Genomic DNA, 16,064 nt, shown 5'->3' on the forward strand with positions numbered 1-16,064 from the left:
TGGCAAAAAAGTCCTTCTTATAACTCTGTTTTTATTATGGAAAGTCCTAAAAGCTCAGAAATATGAAAACCGATTGATTTGTTCTAGTCATTACTTTCAAAAAGCATTACGTCGTCACTGACTATTAAAATATAGTTGAAACAACAACTAAAACATGAATTTTCCGTGTTTCCACCCCATTAGGGTCATATTAACCTTCTAAATATATTCAAACTCCTCACGTATTTTACAAGATCCTGTTTCCTTATTTATGCGCATAATTTATCTCAACCGAAAGCTATTAGACCACTTCCTACGGTCAAAAGTAGAAATCAACCTGGTATTTAAATAAATAAGGTTACTCGTTAAATACTTTTTTTTAGGTTAAATTACCCTCATTACCGAATCTAACCCACGTATTTAAACCTACGTCACTCATTATTTATTAAACTAAACACTTTGTGGCTGGACAGTGTTTGTGTACCGTGTGATTGTAGGCTTATATCGATTTTGGACGATTTACTTAAGAACCATTCAGTTTGGCTTAGTTTTAAATTTCACGATAAACGTATTTGTGTGTTATGGTAAAAAGTAAAAGATGATGAAGGAACAATGGATTAAATACATTACTATAATATAATATTAATAACACTGCAACAATATTGACAACATAAATAGTTGTGTAACTTAACTATTAGGCCTGGTTTACTTAATTTTTTTATTCGAACAACAATAACACATTTGACAAGACACAATTAATATAATTGTGATGGTATTACTACGAATTAACATACCCTAACTACACAACAGTTTACACATACACACAAAAAGAAAAGTAAATTTGAGTCATAATAGCTAGAACTACTAAAAGCTCTAAAATATACGGTTAGATTAGTTATAATTCCATTTCTTATGTTTGTTTTAAGAAAAAAGAAAAATTAAAAATTCTCAAATTTGAAGATTACTTGTTAGGGACTAAATTGAAACTAGTGTTTATAGGTTCAGTATCACTATGTTTATGTAGTCTTTGGAGGTTTATTGTCTTTGGATCAAAAATGTTTACAATTTTCTTTTAATAATGATAATGTTTTAAATTTCATTTATGGAAAAATCCAACTTTTGACATTTAGTGTGGACTCGACTTATACGAGAAGTGTGAGATAATGTTGGATACAAATTATATTTCAAGAGTAATCTTAATATTTTACAATTTAATCATATTGCAGCGATTAGATCACACTGAATTTAATCTTCTGGTAAACAAACCACTTATAATGAAAATGTAGTTTAATTAATTCCTTGCAACTACTCTGCAAGCAGTTTAGAGTTTCAAACATAGTTCTTAATCACTGATTATAGAGACATATCGACTCCGAAAACGTAGATTAATACACTCAAAATAGGCAAACTCTATTTCGGTAACAGGCTGGTGCTCTAAAGCAAAATACCGAAAGCAGACACAACTCATACATATATAATGCTCATCAGCTAGCTAATTTCAAAACAGTATTTGTGTATTCCACAACAGGAGACAACTAACTTAATTGCAACGAAAAGTTTGTGAACTCACTAGTCACATAAAGTGTGTTTGCTTCGAGTTAAATTTCGTTTGACAAAGAGCTGCGCTTGTGTAAAAGCCCGAAGTTACAATGATGAAGTAATGAACTGCCGGGCCATTGGCTTTGCTGGAGACTTTTCAAATGTCGGAAATTTGCTAGCAGGGTGCTAGTCCTACTGGGAAAATTGTATCCATAATCTTATGAAGAGAAAAAACCATTTGCTCATTATAATTGGCTTTTCAATGAAGCAAATTGCTTTTGTGCGGAATTTCTTAACGAAAGAATTGCGGTTTGCTTTAGCTTCCTGTAAGTAGACAAGAGCTTTTCTAGTTGTTTTTTAAACTGGAGTTTCTTTAAAGCACAGTTAATTAAAACAGAATGAGATTCTTGAAATAGTTTTAATAAGCCTTTGCTTTGTTTGTTATTTCTTAAGAATAAAAATGTTTTAACTGGTTACAGTATAAAATATTAACTTTGTGTTCGGGTTTAAGCCTTGACACTATAAGAACACTTGAGGGTAATTTACTATAGATAGGGTTTCCTATCCATTCCAGTTTGACGCACACATATCCCACTAAAACGGGGTGAGACCCAATGGAATCCAACCAAATAATTGCTGCCATTCTTGGAGAAAACAATAAGAGAGTGTACGTAATCTGCACCCTTGTTTTCTCGGCTAGTTGCGGTCCGGCAGATCATTTCCAGCCCTACGTTATCCTAGTTCTGTTATCTTTCCTACTGTACTTCGACCCTTCGTTTACGAACTAGCGGGCCCTTGTTGCCGGTTCCCTCCTAACTTTCGTATTGTGTTGTTTGTGCTAAATGCAGCAGGAACTTCAATTTCTTTGCCAGTTAATTTAAGCAACAATATGTATAAATGTGTCTAGTTTGTTTTGTATTTCTGCACGTATTAATGTTCGAAATGAAAAGTTTGATACAAATCATTGAGATCAAAGCTGAGATATAGTTAAGCCTAATTTATAAAAAAAAATTAACTTTAGCATTAGCAATAAAATTAGTTCTTAACTTCTAACTTAATCATACAGTTTTCTGAAAAGTGATCTAACTTTAATGTTATTTTTTTCAAGTTTTGCTCCGTAATGCCACAGTACTGCACTAAATCAATACTAAAGTTAATGCTAAAGTTTAACTTTGTTTTGTAAACCAGGCTTTATATTCGGCTGGTCAATTTCCTGAATTAACCTAAACATTGTTTACATTGGCCTTTTGGTCAGGACTGTGTCCAAAGTGTAAGCACTTAAAAATCATTGTAAATTGCCGATTCAGATAACAGAATTAGAAACAAATGTGAACTAATAACACTAGATTTCTAACCAAATTTTAAAATGTTTCTTGTTGTTTTGTTAAGTGTTTATATTTTTGTATGTCAGGCTGTTAAAGAAGACCACTTTCAACATATTATTATTTTATTTTATTGCATATTAAAAAAATTGTTGCTTCAAGACTAAGTTAATATAAAAAGTAAACAGCTTTATTTCGCTTAATCAAGTTTAATTAACATAATCAATATTAGGACATAGGATACAAACTCAGTTTTAAGAAAGTGCTCTAAAAGAACATTATTTATGATTCATATGGCAGATTTTAGTATTCGTCAAATTTAGACTCTATAAGGTGGACAAATAAAAAAGTAAAATTAACCAATCTATCTCTAATTCCTTACAGGAGCAATCCTCGGATAAGTTGTAAGAGACTCTGAATTTTTAGGTTAGGTTAGGTTAACTACAATATAACTTAAAATTTTAAGTTATTTGGGTTAGAATGTCCTAATTCTTCTGCACCCTGTATAACCTACACATATAATTAATATGATTTATGAATTTACTCTAATTTATTGTTTGAAGAATATCAGACTTAAAACTTACTCATTTTTCCAGGTTATATGCTAGTAGACATAATAAAGTTCTATGTTAAAACTCAAACTCTCTTATGGTAATAGAGCACGTCAGCATCCATTATTCAACCAGATATTTTCTGTTGGATGAAAAATGTATTCAGGCATTGTTAACAGGTCGCACTAACCCGAGATACGCGTGTACATTTTAGTTAAATGCATTATCAAAATATTTTCCCGTAAACATATATGCGGCTTTTGCGAAACCTGAACCTAAACAATAGCGTACATTTACTAGATTGAAGCCAACGTCTCAGTTGCTTTGTTGTTCTTTGTTCGCGAAAGTACAAAGTACCTTATACCAGAAAGACGTCGTGCACTCTTAAATTATTATCAAGTGCTCGGAATATGTTCAAACATAAACGACAAAAACTAATTTATATAAATATTTAAAAAGGCGCTGTTCGTAAATTAAAGTTTACGTTCTACGAACGGCAAAGCAAGTTAGCCTCTCACTTTAACAAAGTCATCTCTCTGACTTTATTTTTCTTCGTGAAATAACGTCTCTCGTAAAATACTGGGGGGCTGTCATATTAACTCAGCGTTAGGTATCTTGCCGAAATTAAATGTCCTTCACACTCGGCGCAAAAATAGTTATAAAATTCCTTTCTTATGGAGCTATAAATCCGAAATAAAAGGTTGATCGGCCCTGGCTACAAGAAGAAACCAAGTTAAGTGCCAACAGACGTTTTCAGACAATAATAAGAGAGTTTTTGTCTAGTTTATCTTTTAGATTTCATTTATTAGTGTTAAGTTAAGCTATAAAACAATAAAAGTAATACGAGTTTGACATTTGAATGAATCGAAATTCGTTTGCGACATTTTTTCAGGCATTTTTAAATTGCACCAAGGAGAAAAACCATTCCTCAACATCTAAAAGGCGTCATTTATTTCACTCCGAGTCAAAACCGAGCCGTTCATTATTTCCAGTGGAAATTAAATTGTAATTTGATAAATCTCGATCCTGCTGCGAGTGCAAAAAGCTCTTGGTTCGCTTCGGAGCTTTAATCTAAACTTGTTTCGTGCCCGGATGTAAACCTGATAATATCGTTTTAAGTATTGACCCTTTTTCAATTATTCTCCAGCATTCTATGGTATCATCAGCTTTTGTTCCAATTAAATAGTTTTAGTTTACGTATAGCAGACTGCCTATACATCGTAGACTTGATCAAGCCGCTTTACCAAGTCGGCTCAAGCCTGTCTGCTCGTAGTTATCTTAGCTTTTCTTGAAGCTTGGAAAAACACAAAGTCAACAAAAGATTTAAGCCTTGTTCATAATTCTTCTTCTTCTTCGTCGTATCTTCATGTCTGAAGCATCGTGACACTATGGTAGTTGCAGCTCGTAACCTTACGCTTCCAAAAGTGGCGATCTTCGACCTCACGGAGATTTGTTTGCAATGGTTGACCCGTGATGTTCCTTACTTGGTACAGCCAACGTGACGGAGATCGGCCTCTGGGTCTTCGGCCTGCTACTTTACCCTGTACTATAAGTTCCTCTAGGTTATCGTCGAGTTCCTTAAGAATTGACACGTTTGTTCTTCTAGCCGTCCATGAAATGCGCAACATTCTTCTCCAGCATCACATTTCAAAAGCGTCTATGCGGTGTCTATCAGCCGCCTTAATGGTCCATGACTCGGATCTGTACGAAAATATAGAAAACACCAAAGATCTCACCAGAGACATTTTTCTCTTTTTGGTTATCCCTCTGCCTGTCCATATCTTTCTCAGGTTCACCATAGCTGCCCGTAATAGTGCTATACGTCTTCTTATCTCTTATTAAAGACCCCAAGTAGATGAAGTCATTAACCGTTTCGATATTTGGAGGCAAATTGTTTATTTGTACTGCATTACTTCTATTAATTACCATGAGTTTGGTTTTGTCAAAGTTATTCTCCAGACCAAGTGTCCGACTCTCATCAGCTACCCTTCCAAGCATTCGGGCCATTTCTTCTTCATTCTTTGCTATTAGAGTGGTATCGTCCGCGTATCGAAGATTGTTTAGCATTTTACCATTGCTTGTAATTCCTCCCTTCTCCAAATCTAGGGCGCCTCTCATTATGTATTCAACATTATGATGTTTTATTATCCAGGTTGACAATTGCGTTATTATTCTCGTACAAACTGGTAATGAGAACTACCAGGTGACCTGGGATTCCCATTTCACTCAGAACTTTCCACAGACTCTCCCATCTTACACCATCGAAGGCTTTCTTGTTGTCTAGAAAGCATAGGAGCATAGGGACATTAAACTCTCGTGCTTTTTCTATTAGTTGGCGGGTATTAAATATTTAGTCTCTGGTCGGCTTGTTCAGAAGGCATCTGAGGTAGCCAATACTTTTGTAGTCTTTGGTCGATTATTCTGAGTAAAATCTTGCTAGCGTGCGATATTAATGCTATCGTCCGGTAGTTTTGGCATTTTTTCGTAGACTCTTTTTTATGGATTGGAATAAAGCCGATCTAGTCCAGTCTTTATGCCATTGTTGAGTCTTCCACACTTTGTTACAGATGTCATAAACTATCTTGATTCCTTCATTTCCCAGTAGTTTTATCATCTCGGCTGCGATGTCGTCTGTTCCTGGGGCCTTGTTTGACTTAAGGTGTGTTATGGCCTTTTTCCACTTCGCTTCTTAGTATATCCAGTTGATTATTTTGACCTGCTTCCTCTTTATATAGTACTTCGCAGTATTGTTTCCATCATTGCAGTATATTTTGTTAATAATACAAACCGAGAAAGAAAGAAGTCAAATGTCATCGTCGCTTATGTTTGAGCGCCTTGAATAAGTCTACGATGTATAGAAAGTCAATTGTCTCTATTCACATAATTTAAAATTCATCACAATTAGTACCTACTTTAAATAAACTCTAAAAAAACTTAATGTGGTTGCTGAAAACTGCTGAAACAAATTGTCCGTTTGCCATATTTCAAATTTTTATTCGGGAATAATAGCGCTCTCGTTAAAAACTAAAACATCCGATCAGATAATGCCGCCGAAAATACTACCAAATGATTTAATAAAAACCGGTATTACAACATTTTCAAATTGAATTAAATTATTGAAAAGCCGTTGTTACAAAAACCAATTTCCGTCTCGCCATTAGCTGAATATTTATTGAAAGCGAAAATCAATGCCGCTATACCGCACATTCAACTAAAATGGATCATCAACTAAATCTCATAACGCCCACTAGCTGAATTGATAATCAAATAAATTATTTGGAATGAAATCTTTTACTAAAAATAGCCAAATAAAGTTAATTGGTTCACCTAGAAGTTAGTTAGAAAGCAGCAATTTACAATTTACCTTTATTCCTGAAGGGACAACAGACCTAATTCAGTAATTAATCTATAATGCCATGTTAATTCCCTAGATTGTTTGATACATAAATTAATTTCAAAACCAAATTAACGGTTATAAATGCTTTACTTAGACAACCTATTGAGTAGGCTTTGTTATTTTCCAAACTGTATTTATGCTTAATATAAAATCGTTGAACTTGTCGCAAACATCATCTGAAAATTCCAACTATTTCTTAAATATATGCAGCTAATTAATAGATTATTCGCTTCAAAACAGCCAGCTAGACCCAGTTTTGCGAGGCAAACAAATTAACTTCGGACAAACAAGCATTACGTATGCTGTTAATCCAAACTTTTCGCCACAATTAAGATAGTTGCCTGCCATTGTGGAATACCGAAGTATTGTTTGGAAATTTGCTGCATGAAGTACATTAGATATGTATGAGTTGAAGTAATTAAACCCGGTCCTTTAGTAACTGGAACTCGACTAGTTTATTACTTTGCTCTAAATGACGTTTTGAATAACATGTACGGTATTTTTGTACAATTTCAGTTTTAAGTGGAGGGATGTCACTATTGATCAACGAATGAACCCGTCACGAAATCATTGTGTCGCTATCTAGTCGTGTTCGTTCATGTTTACGCGCAAATTGACCAAAGTTTCTTGTAAACCATTATTCACTTCACTTATCAACGTTGTTAGATCAGTTCGGCCCCCTGGTTCGAAAACAATGCCGGGGCCAACTGAAACAGCAATTAAACATACACTGAGATATCCGCCTTCCGCTAGGTTTGCTACGGAAGAGTATCGTGTCGGTGATCACATTAAAACTGATAATATACACATTAACTTTCCTTGAACACGAAACGGGATTTTAAGGAATTAAAATTACTTTTTCAAGTAGCGATAATTACTTGAGATTACGATATTAGCGGTGCTATTTTTGGTCGGTGGAGAATCCTTAACTACCGCTATTAGGTGCTTATTCATGGATCACTTGTTTGGTTAGAGTTATTTCAGTTTTCATTTTAAAACAATTTACCTTTGTGGATTTTGAATTTGCTGAGGTAGAATGAATTCCGAATTCTGATAAAAAGCTTTGTCAGGTTGGCCATTAGAACTAAACTTCATAACAAAACCTCTTTCTACAACTGTTTAATAATATGCTTGTTATTCACACTTTTGAATAGACAATAAATTTCATTAATGATTAATAAGTCATTATTACTCACTGTAATGTCGCAAACTTCATCTTCATGAATAATATACTATTTTCTAGTAAAATCATGTAATCATCATCCGTTTAATACCCTCTCTTAATAAATACTTCTTCGTTACCGTCACAACACAAATTAAAAAAAAAAAAAAAACGCAATTTTACATTCCAATACACTTTAAATTGAACATATAAATATTATCACTTCCATTAACTTCTAGGTATTTATTCGCATTTAAAGTATGCGCCTTTAAAGCAATTTAAATCGAGCTTAATTAAATTTACCCAAAATAAACGCCATTTAAGGAGATGTTCGAGTTTTGCCTCGGCATAACCAAGCATAAAAGATGCTGAGCTAGAAATAAATTTAATAAAGCTGAGATATCTAATGAGAGAAAGAGCTCACCTTGTAATTAAGAGTAATTACGTTTAAACGGATTTTACCTTTTTAGGAAAACGGAGGTGTAGTCGTTTTTAATAAAGTACGTCTTTCTTGCCGTTACATTTGATATGATTCCACGTCGGTTGAACCTTTAAACATTTCGCTTTAATGTAAACGAGATATTTGCGGTTTAGCGCTGGAAACTTAAAACCACTCGCCAATTTTGCGAGGGTGCAGATTTGCCACCGTCACTCAAATGGGGTAAAGCGTTTCACAAAGCTTTCGCTTTAATATGATGGTGACATTTCGTGTTAAACTGTTTGTTTGAGAGCGAGGTTTCGATAGCTTTCAGTTTACAAATTTCGAGTACATACACTTTTAAAACACAAGTTTATTGTAACTAAACCTTGAATACAAAAAACATTTTGACTACATTGCATACAAGACTTGTACTGTCATAGTAAATCAAGAAATTGATCTAAAAAAATCCAGAAAACGACGTTTATTGTCTTAACCTAAACTCAATACAAAGAAACTTAAATATGACAGCTTATGTTTGTGGAAATTTATTTTATCTGAACATAATTAGTTTCTGTGGTTTGTTGCTTCTCCAAACTTTAAACTAGAGCAGATGCTAATCATACCAGTGAAATGCAAGTAGAATGATGTAAACTCACTCAGAACCTGAAGGATAATTCTTAAGAAAATTTTGTTCAACTTTCAGGTTAAAATACATTAATGTAAACACAGTTATTTATATTACTGCTACCCTTTTATAAAAACTTGTAAATAGTTGTTTACATATGAAGGGCTGAAAAAAGGAGATTACGCAAGGGACCAAAATTTTAGTTTGTTTATTCGGTCAAAAGGTCTTTCTTTCGACCCATAGTACGTACGTACAATATGTTATATTATATGTATTTACAAAATTGCTATTTTGCAAAGTTGGCATTATCTGTCTGATAAAAATGATTTCATTTGTATATAAAGCCAGAAATTAACGTTATTTCAAATCTAACACACTGTATTTGATTCTCTTTTTTGAGAGCTACCTTATGACATAAACTTGCATATTCAGCGTCAAAGTTGTCTTTCTAAATTAAGGTGACAGTAGGCAGTATTAAGCTACATGTCACCGTTATGTCAAATGGAACACCTTGTATAATATTATTTTGCATCTCTCTCCATTTCCAGACATACATGCTGATATAAATATGTATTATCAAAAATGTTATAGTTTTTGAGATATTTAGGGCCAAAGTTGGCAATGTCTGTCTAAAAAAATGACTGTAAAGTACCTCGTTTGTGTATAAAATCAGAATTTAACGTTTTAAATATCACCCTGTATGCTTATTATGTTGTTAGATTCTTTTTTACTAGGTCTACATTTTGTCGTATTAATGTATTTACAAAAATGTTACATATTTAGCATTAAAATTAACAGGACAGTAAAGTGCTTCGTTTGCGTACAAAGCTAGAAATTAAGGTTATTTTAAATGGGACACCCCGTATTACCTTATTTAATTCTTGTTTTCCAGAGCTACTTTATCTCAAAAGTTTGAATTTACAGAAATGTTATAGTTTTCAGGTCATTCAGAGTCAAAATTGTCATTGTCGTTCTAAATAACGATAACACTAATGTGCTGCGTTTACGTACTACATATCACGGTTTAGTCAAATTGAACACCCTGTATATACACTTCAGCTGTTAAAGACTGCTAAGACATTCAGTAAGGCTTATTTCTGGTTGAAACAATTGTTACATTTTTAAATCAAACTTTTCTAGGACTAAAATGATATTACTAAAAGTAGTTTTTATTAAAAACAGTGCTGCATTTGCTGATTTTTTTAAAGTTGTGCACCCCAAAGTATTGCTAAAAGTATTTTATTTAAATGTGGACATGACTGTGACTTTTTCCACTGAAACCGTCATAATCTGAACAAAACAGTAACTGTCTTAGTCAGTGGCAAACCAACATCATAATATCGTTGCTCCGGCAGAATAGGTAAAGACGTAACTCTAAAAAGTATAATTTTTTAAGAGAACCAAATAGCAAAAGTGGAATTGCATTATTTGTCCCTAAAACTTCAACTAAAAACTACTAGTTAAAGCTTCTTATATCAAATCAAGAACAATCCAAAAACTGATACACAGACGGTGCATTTGCACACACCATAAAAGTTTAGATTTAAAGGGCATTGAAATGATATCTTATACCACCCTCTATGAGATCAAATAGCCGAGTTATGGGCTGTCAAAGTGACAACTGTCAAATTTTGACTAAACCATTATTTGACATATTTAGTGTAGACACTACATAGGATGGTTGAAAGTAGATTAAACGGAAATTCTGGCAAAACTGTTTTAAAATATTATTTGCTATAGTCTTTCAAAAGCTAACTATCTGACAAATTGATTTTTTCAAGAAAACTTGAGACACCAAATAACAAACACCAAGAAAGTACTTAAATGTTTTCAAAACGTTTTGACCAGCTAATTCTTAACGTAAATTTAATGGATTTTAAGTTCATCTCACGGTTGTTTGTGCAAGTTTTCCAACTTTAAAAGTAATTTTAAGAACGACAGCTTTCTAAGGTTAAAGAAGAAGGTTTATTAATGTTGTTAAAGAAATTACTTAGTTTTAAGATTAGTTTCTAAATGGTTTTGCACTTTTTAGTTCAGAAAGTATTAAATTTTTTATAGAGTAAAGATTAACTGTTAAAATGCTACTTTGTTCAAATCAAGTCATTTATGAAGCTTATAACTAAATTAGTGACAAAGGTTTTATTTACTTGTATGATATAAGATTTTACATAACTGACTTTGCTTTTCATAACTTAACAGTGTATAATTAAGCACTAGTTATATTAAAACTAGATTTGATTGTGATAACTTTCTCCACTGTATTCAGTGTAGCTTTGAATTGATAAAATTTTTATTTAAGTTTAATTGAACTAAATATGTCACTGGTTCTATCGAAATATTAAATGCCCCTTCATAATAATAATACCGGATAGGTTGAGGCCGTTTGTTCAAAATAAATTATTGGATTGAATCAGTTGACAATTTAAATTAATATCGAATTGAATACCCGGAAGAACAAAATTAAAATTGTATAGACACAATAACTAATTATGTTAAATTATATTATTCACTGTCATGCATATTTACTTTAATACTTACCAAAAACAAGTAAAGTAATAAAAATAATCAGAGCAGAAATCACGCCCATACTGAAAAACTCTTCACCAAAAAATCATCACAGTCAATCTAACAATACAATTCCTGATTCAAAAAGTTTGAAAAACCTGTCCTTTTCCAACATTTCCAGTTTGGAAAATACCGGAAATCTTTAGCCACCAATCATAGATTTCAAACGATAAGTCAAAAAGTTGAAGCAGAAAACATTCGCAAGTCGTAAATTTTCGTTCTCGATCTATTTTTTAGCACGTGCGGGCAACCGTAAAAACCCGAGAAACGGCGTCCTTCGGCTGGACCACGACGCAAACTGGCGTGCCAAAATGTGGCGTCTTCTGCAGCGTCGGGACGCCGTTGCCGGCTTCAATCTGATTGGCCGCATGAGACACTGTCGGCCAATCAAAGTGACGCAAAGCGCGCAACTTTTTCGAAGTTTGTTGTTTAGTTTGTTGTTTTGTTTGGTTGGTATGACTGAGATAATATCCTATAAAGAAAATTAATTTATTTAAAGAATCCAATGTCTGGTACTGTTTGAAATAGTTTAGTTTCACCATACGTGAACGTATTATGTTATTTTTAGAAATCAGATTTTAGCAAAATTTGACAACAATATGTTTGACAATAGCAACAAACTTATCCAAAAACTAAATAGGAGTATGTTTTTGACTTTTAGAACTTTCGTGTTAAAATAATTGATAATTATTGTCACCTAACAATTAACAATTAAATAGAACCTCAAAAATCTGAATTTTCTTGTATAAAATGTATTTTTCTCAAAGCGATCCACTTTTTTTCAACGTTGTTGTGTTAAGAGACTCATACTTGGAGAAACAATCTAATTTTCAGCTTAGCTGCTTGAAATATATTTTTTTTGTAGAACATAAAAATCACACAAAAATATTCCAGAGACGTATCACAGGTCATATTGTAAAACGAAAATCAATAAAAGTAATTTGTCGGCCGGAAAAGTAATTTAACATTTATGGACGTCTTAAAGTTATACGGTCCTGGTTTATCTTCACTGCAGATGTCACATCGTAAATTCAATATTCATTCTTGAAATGGGGGACTCCAATTGTCACGAGAAGGTTTTTTTTTTGTTTAGAGGTTCAGCCTGGTACTAAAATTTCGCAGTAAAAATTCCAATTAACCAACATTTTCTAAAAGTTGGTTTATGGTTTAATCGTCTAATCGATAATACAACCATACTAGTAATTAATTAGTTAAAGTAAGTAAAATTATCAATATTCAGTATATTATTATACTGGTTTAACATTTCTTAACCATAGCACCTATTTCTACAATACCTTGCACTATACATTTTACTAAAAAAAATAATTACTTACTAGAATAACAGCGGTGAAACTGAAAATTAGTTTCAAACTGATATTTTCCTGTTACTCCATGGAAGCATTAATTAATAAACTCTCAAAGTTGTTGCCTCTTTAATGATTCTTTTAATTAATATTGAGGTAAGCAATGCTCTCGTTAGCAGAGCGAAACGAGCTTAAAAGGAAAACGGTGGGTGTTTGAGGCGGCAATTGAACACACAAACAACAGTTTTGCAACTTGTTTTCGATTTTCACTCGGCTCAATTTGTTTTACCTGTCGTTTCGATTTGAGTGTAAAGTGCTTCTTTACGTTTAATTTCAGTTTAAAAAAAGTTAAAGGACATCAAAGATTTTGTTAAAAAAGCAGAGTAACAAAAAAAAGTTTGCCAAAGAACGTAGGTTGTTAGAAAACTCTTAGCCACAGTCGCTCTACATATTAATAACATTTTTGTTTTTTCCTTTAATGGTTTTAAAACTGAGGGGAATGTACGTAAAAAATAAATCATTGTGTGTGACTACTTGCGAAAGTGAACCGATTTTTCAAAATTTCCTGTTCAGAAACACACATACACCTGACCCTGACGTCACGTAGGCGCAGCCTCGATTAATTACCATGGAAATTATGGTGTTAATTAATGTTATGTCAATTAGGCGTTCTTTGTTTTTGGGGGCATTCCGATGCCGAAAGCGCTGCCCGCTAAAAGCTATAGAAAATTATGATGGATTCGCTGTCAGCGCTTTATTAACGGATTGAGCGGGCGGGGCACGATTTAACCTTTTCGCATACGTTTAGCAAAGCCGGAAACTGCTGAGATTTAACTTTAATAATTGATTTTGATTACGGTATAACCGTATTGTATTGTGAATAATTAAATATTTACTTGCATCTCTCTAATAATTTAGTGGTTCAATGCATATAACAGTCAAGTTCATTGCTCGTGTTTCGCCATTCACAGATTGGTATTTTACAGAAGTATTTAATTTAATTTAATAGATGGGCGATCTATAAATTGCATAAAAATACATAAAGCCTAGACAGAAAAGGATTTTTCTAGGAAATTAATTCAATCGGGAATTAATTCACCTAACCTAACCTAACCTAACTTCTTTCTTCAAATTTTTATTTTGTCTCAGAAGGGTTCCAATGCACAGCAAAGGTATATTTAAATTTGGTAAAAAAAGCACGTTAAACTTTTCAAAAATTTGAAAATGCCATTTTTTGTCAAAATTTCAATTTTTTTTTTGCTCCAAAAGGGTGTTAATGCCCAGCTCAGGGCATTTTTATACCAAAGACTTTAAATTAGGTAAAATAAACACAAAATAAAGCGCTTTAAAATATTTAATTTTTTAAAAAAATTGAGTCTTCTTTAAGTACTTTTTAAGATTCAAGAAGTGATTTTTTTCATTTTGTAGTATTTTTTTATTTTTTTTTTAATGGCCGTTTAGCGAAATTCATTCCAATAAAAAAGTTACAACCTTTCAAAAATACAAAAAATTACATTTTTGGCCAAAGTGCAATTTTGGCATCTTTTTATTTTGCTCCAAAATGGTTCTAAAGCACATGAACGGGCATATTTATACCAAAGGACCTTAAATTAGGTGAAATAAGCACAAAAAATGCACTTTAAAATTTTTCATTTTTCAAAAAAATTTAAAAAATGGGGTATTAACGTTTTTTTAAGATTCAATATATCGATAACGTGAGGATCTAGAGAGGTGATTTTTTTTCTCATTCTGTAGTATTTTTTATCCTTGTTTTAATGGCGGTTTAGCGAAATTGATAGGAGTTCAAATAAAAAAGTTAGAACCTTTCAAAAATACAAAAAGTAACATTTTTGGGCAAACGTGCGTTCATGTTATTAGTGTTTAAGGATTACCTCATTGCAATCTACTTATTTCTTGTTCAATGACATAAACATAATTTTAATGGTTATTTATACATTAGTAGGAGTTTGTTAGTCAACAAGCTAATGTTGAAATAATGATCTAAATCAAATTGAAAACTAAATTAATAACTGAAAAATTAATGGATTATATTTTCAGGTATATATGAGAGTCTTAAACTAATAAAAGTGTGAATGGAGCTTAGTGCAAAGACTTCCTAAGTAACAAGACAACTTCCTAAACAATTCGTACCTTTACTTCGGCATGTCTTTAGGTCATCATGGAGGGAAAGACAGGGCCGCCCGTGGCCACATTCCATTACCACAGACTCCTCTTCGGAATATTGATGTATCCTTCCGTTCGCAGAAGGAATACGAATTGGCGGCAAGCCTTTATTTTATTTATGCTTGGCTGGCTTTTCTTTAGAATGCACCAATTTAATTATCCTTCTTTGCCTGTTCGGTTCTGCCGGCTTTTACAAGGAAACTAAAATTATGTTTAGGAAATGTCCGTTTTGTAACAATTATTCAACAGTCTTCCGGAATCGTTTTATTAATTTTCGCTATTTCGAAACGAATCAACAGATTTTAATGCGGTTTGGACTGTCATTGGGCTTGGTTTATTGGCTTTTTATCGATGTAAAAAACTTTTGCTATAATGCACTCTAGATGCCTTATACAGGGTGTGAAGGAAGTGCGTGCAAAAAAGTGAAATATTGAAGTAGTCTCCAATGGGCCTGTCCCACAATTTTTTTTATTTCATAACTACAAAGACGGATTGAAAATATTATACCCGTATTTTTTTGTTTTCAAAAATATTAAGTCTAAATAGAAAAAAAATGATGATAAAAACTACATTAATCTCATGTTTAAAACGCCTGCCGCCGGTGACGTACTACACTATCAACCAATCAGCGACAAGAAGTGAAACAGATGGCGTGCAACAGCCAATAAAATCGCTTAGAATTACGTACGTCACATGCGCGCCAAAACAGATCTTTTAAATTTAATGGACAAATTCAAACTAATGTAGGAACATTTACGACCATAATTTTTTCTTCAAGAATATGAAAAATTAGTTTTTTGATCCTATTCTTTCGATTCCAGTCATTAAAACAAAAATTTATGATATGTGGGATAGGCCCATTGACCAATATTTTTTTTTGGTTTTGTTTTAACATGAGTAAGTATTATTTAGATCAATATCTCGGGATGTTTCACAATTAACGTATTAATGACTTTACAGTGCTCAAGCTCGAATTAAGTTAAGTCAGCACGTTTTTATGTATTATTTTAGTTGG

At 32.7% G+C, this 16,064-nt stretch overlaps 1 protein-coding gene across 1 annotated transcript in view; it reads right to left on the reverse strand.

Annotated features, from left to right (window-relative positions):
• Positions 1-11,846, reverse strand: part of CARPA (Carbonic anhydrase-related protein A) — a 92,595-nt gene extending 80,749 nt beyond the window's left edge. Inside the window, exon 1 of the mRNA XM_081981952.1 lies at positions 11,535-11,846. Coding sequence (XP_081838078.1) covers positions 11,535-11,583 — 49 coding nt within the window. The 5' untranslated portion in view covers positions 11,584-11,846. The remainder of the gene's footprint in view (positions 1-11,534) is intronic.
• Positions 11,847-16,064: the final 4,218 nt, after the last annotated feature.

This window comes from Ips typographus, linkage group LG6, assembly GCF_016097725.1.
Source record: "Ips typographus isolate SLU linkage group LG6, UJ_Ityp_2.0, whole genome shotgun sequence".
In the NCBI taxonomy this organism is placed as follows: Eukaryota; Metazoa; Arthropoda; class Insecta; order Coleoptera; family Curculionidae; genus Ips; species Ips typographus.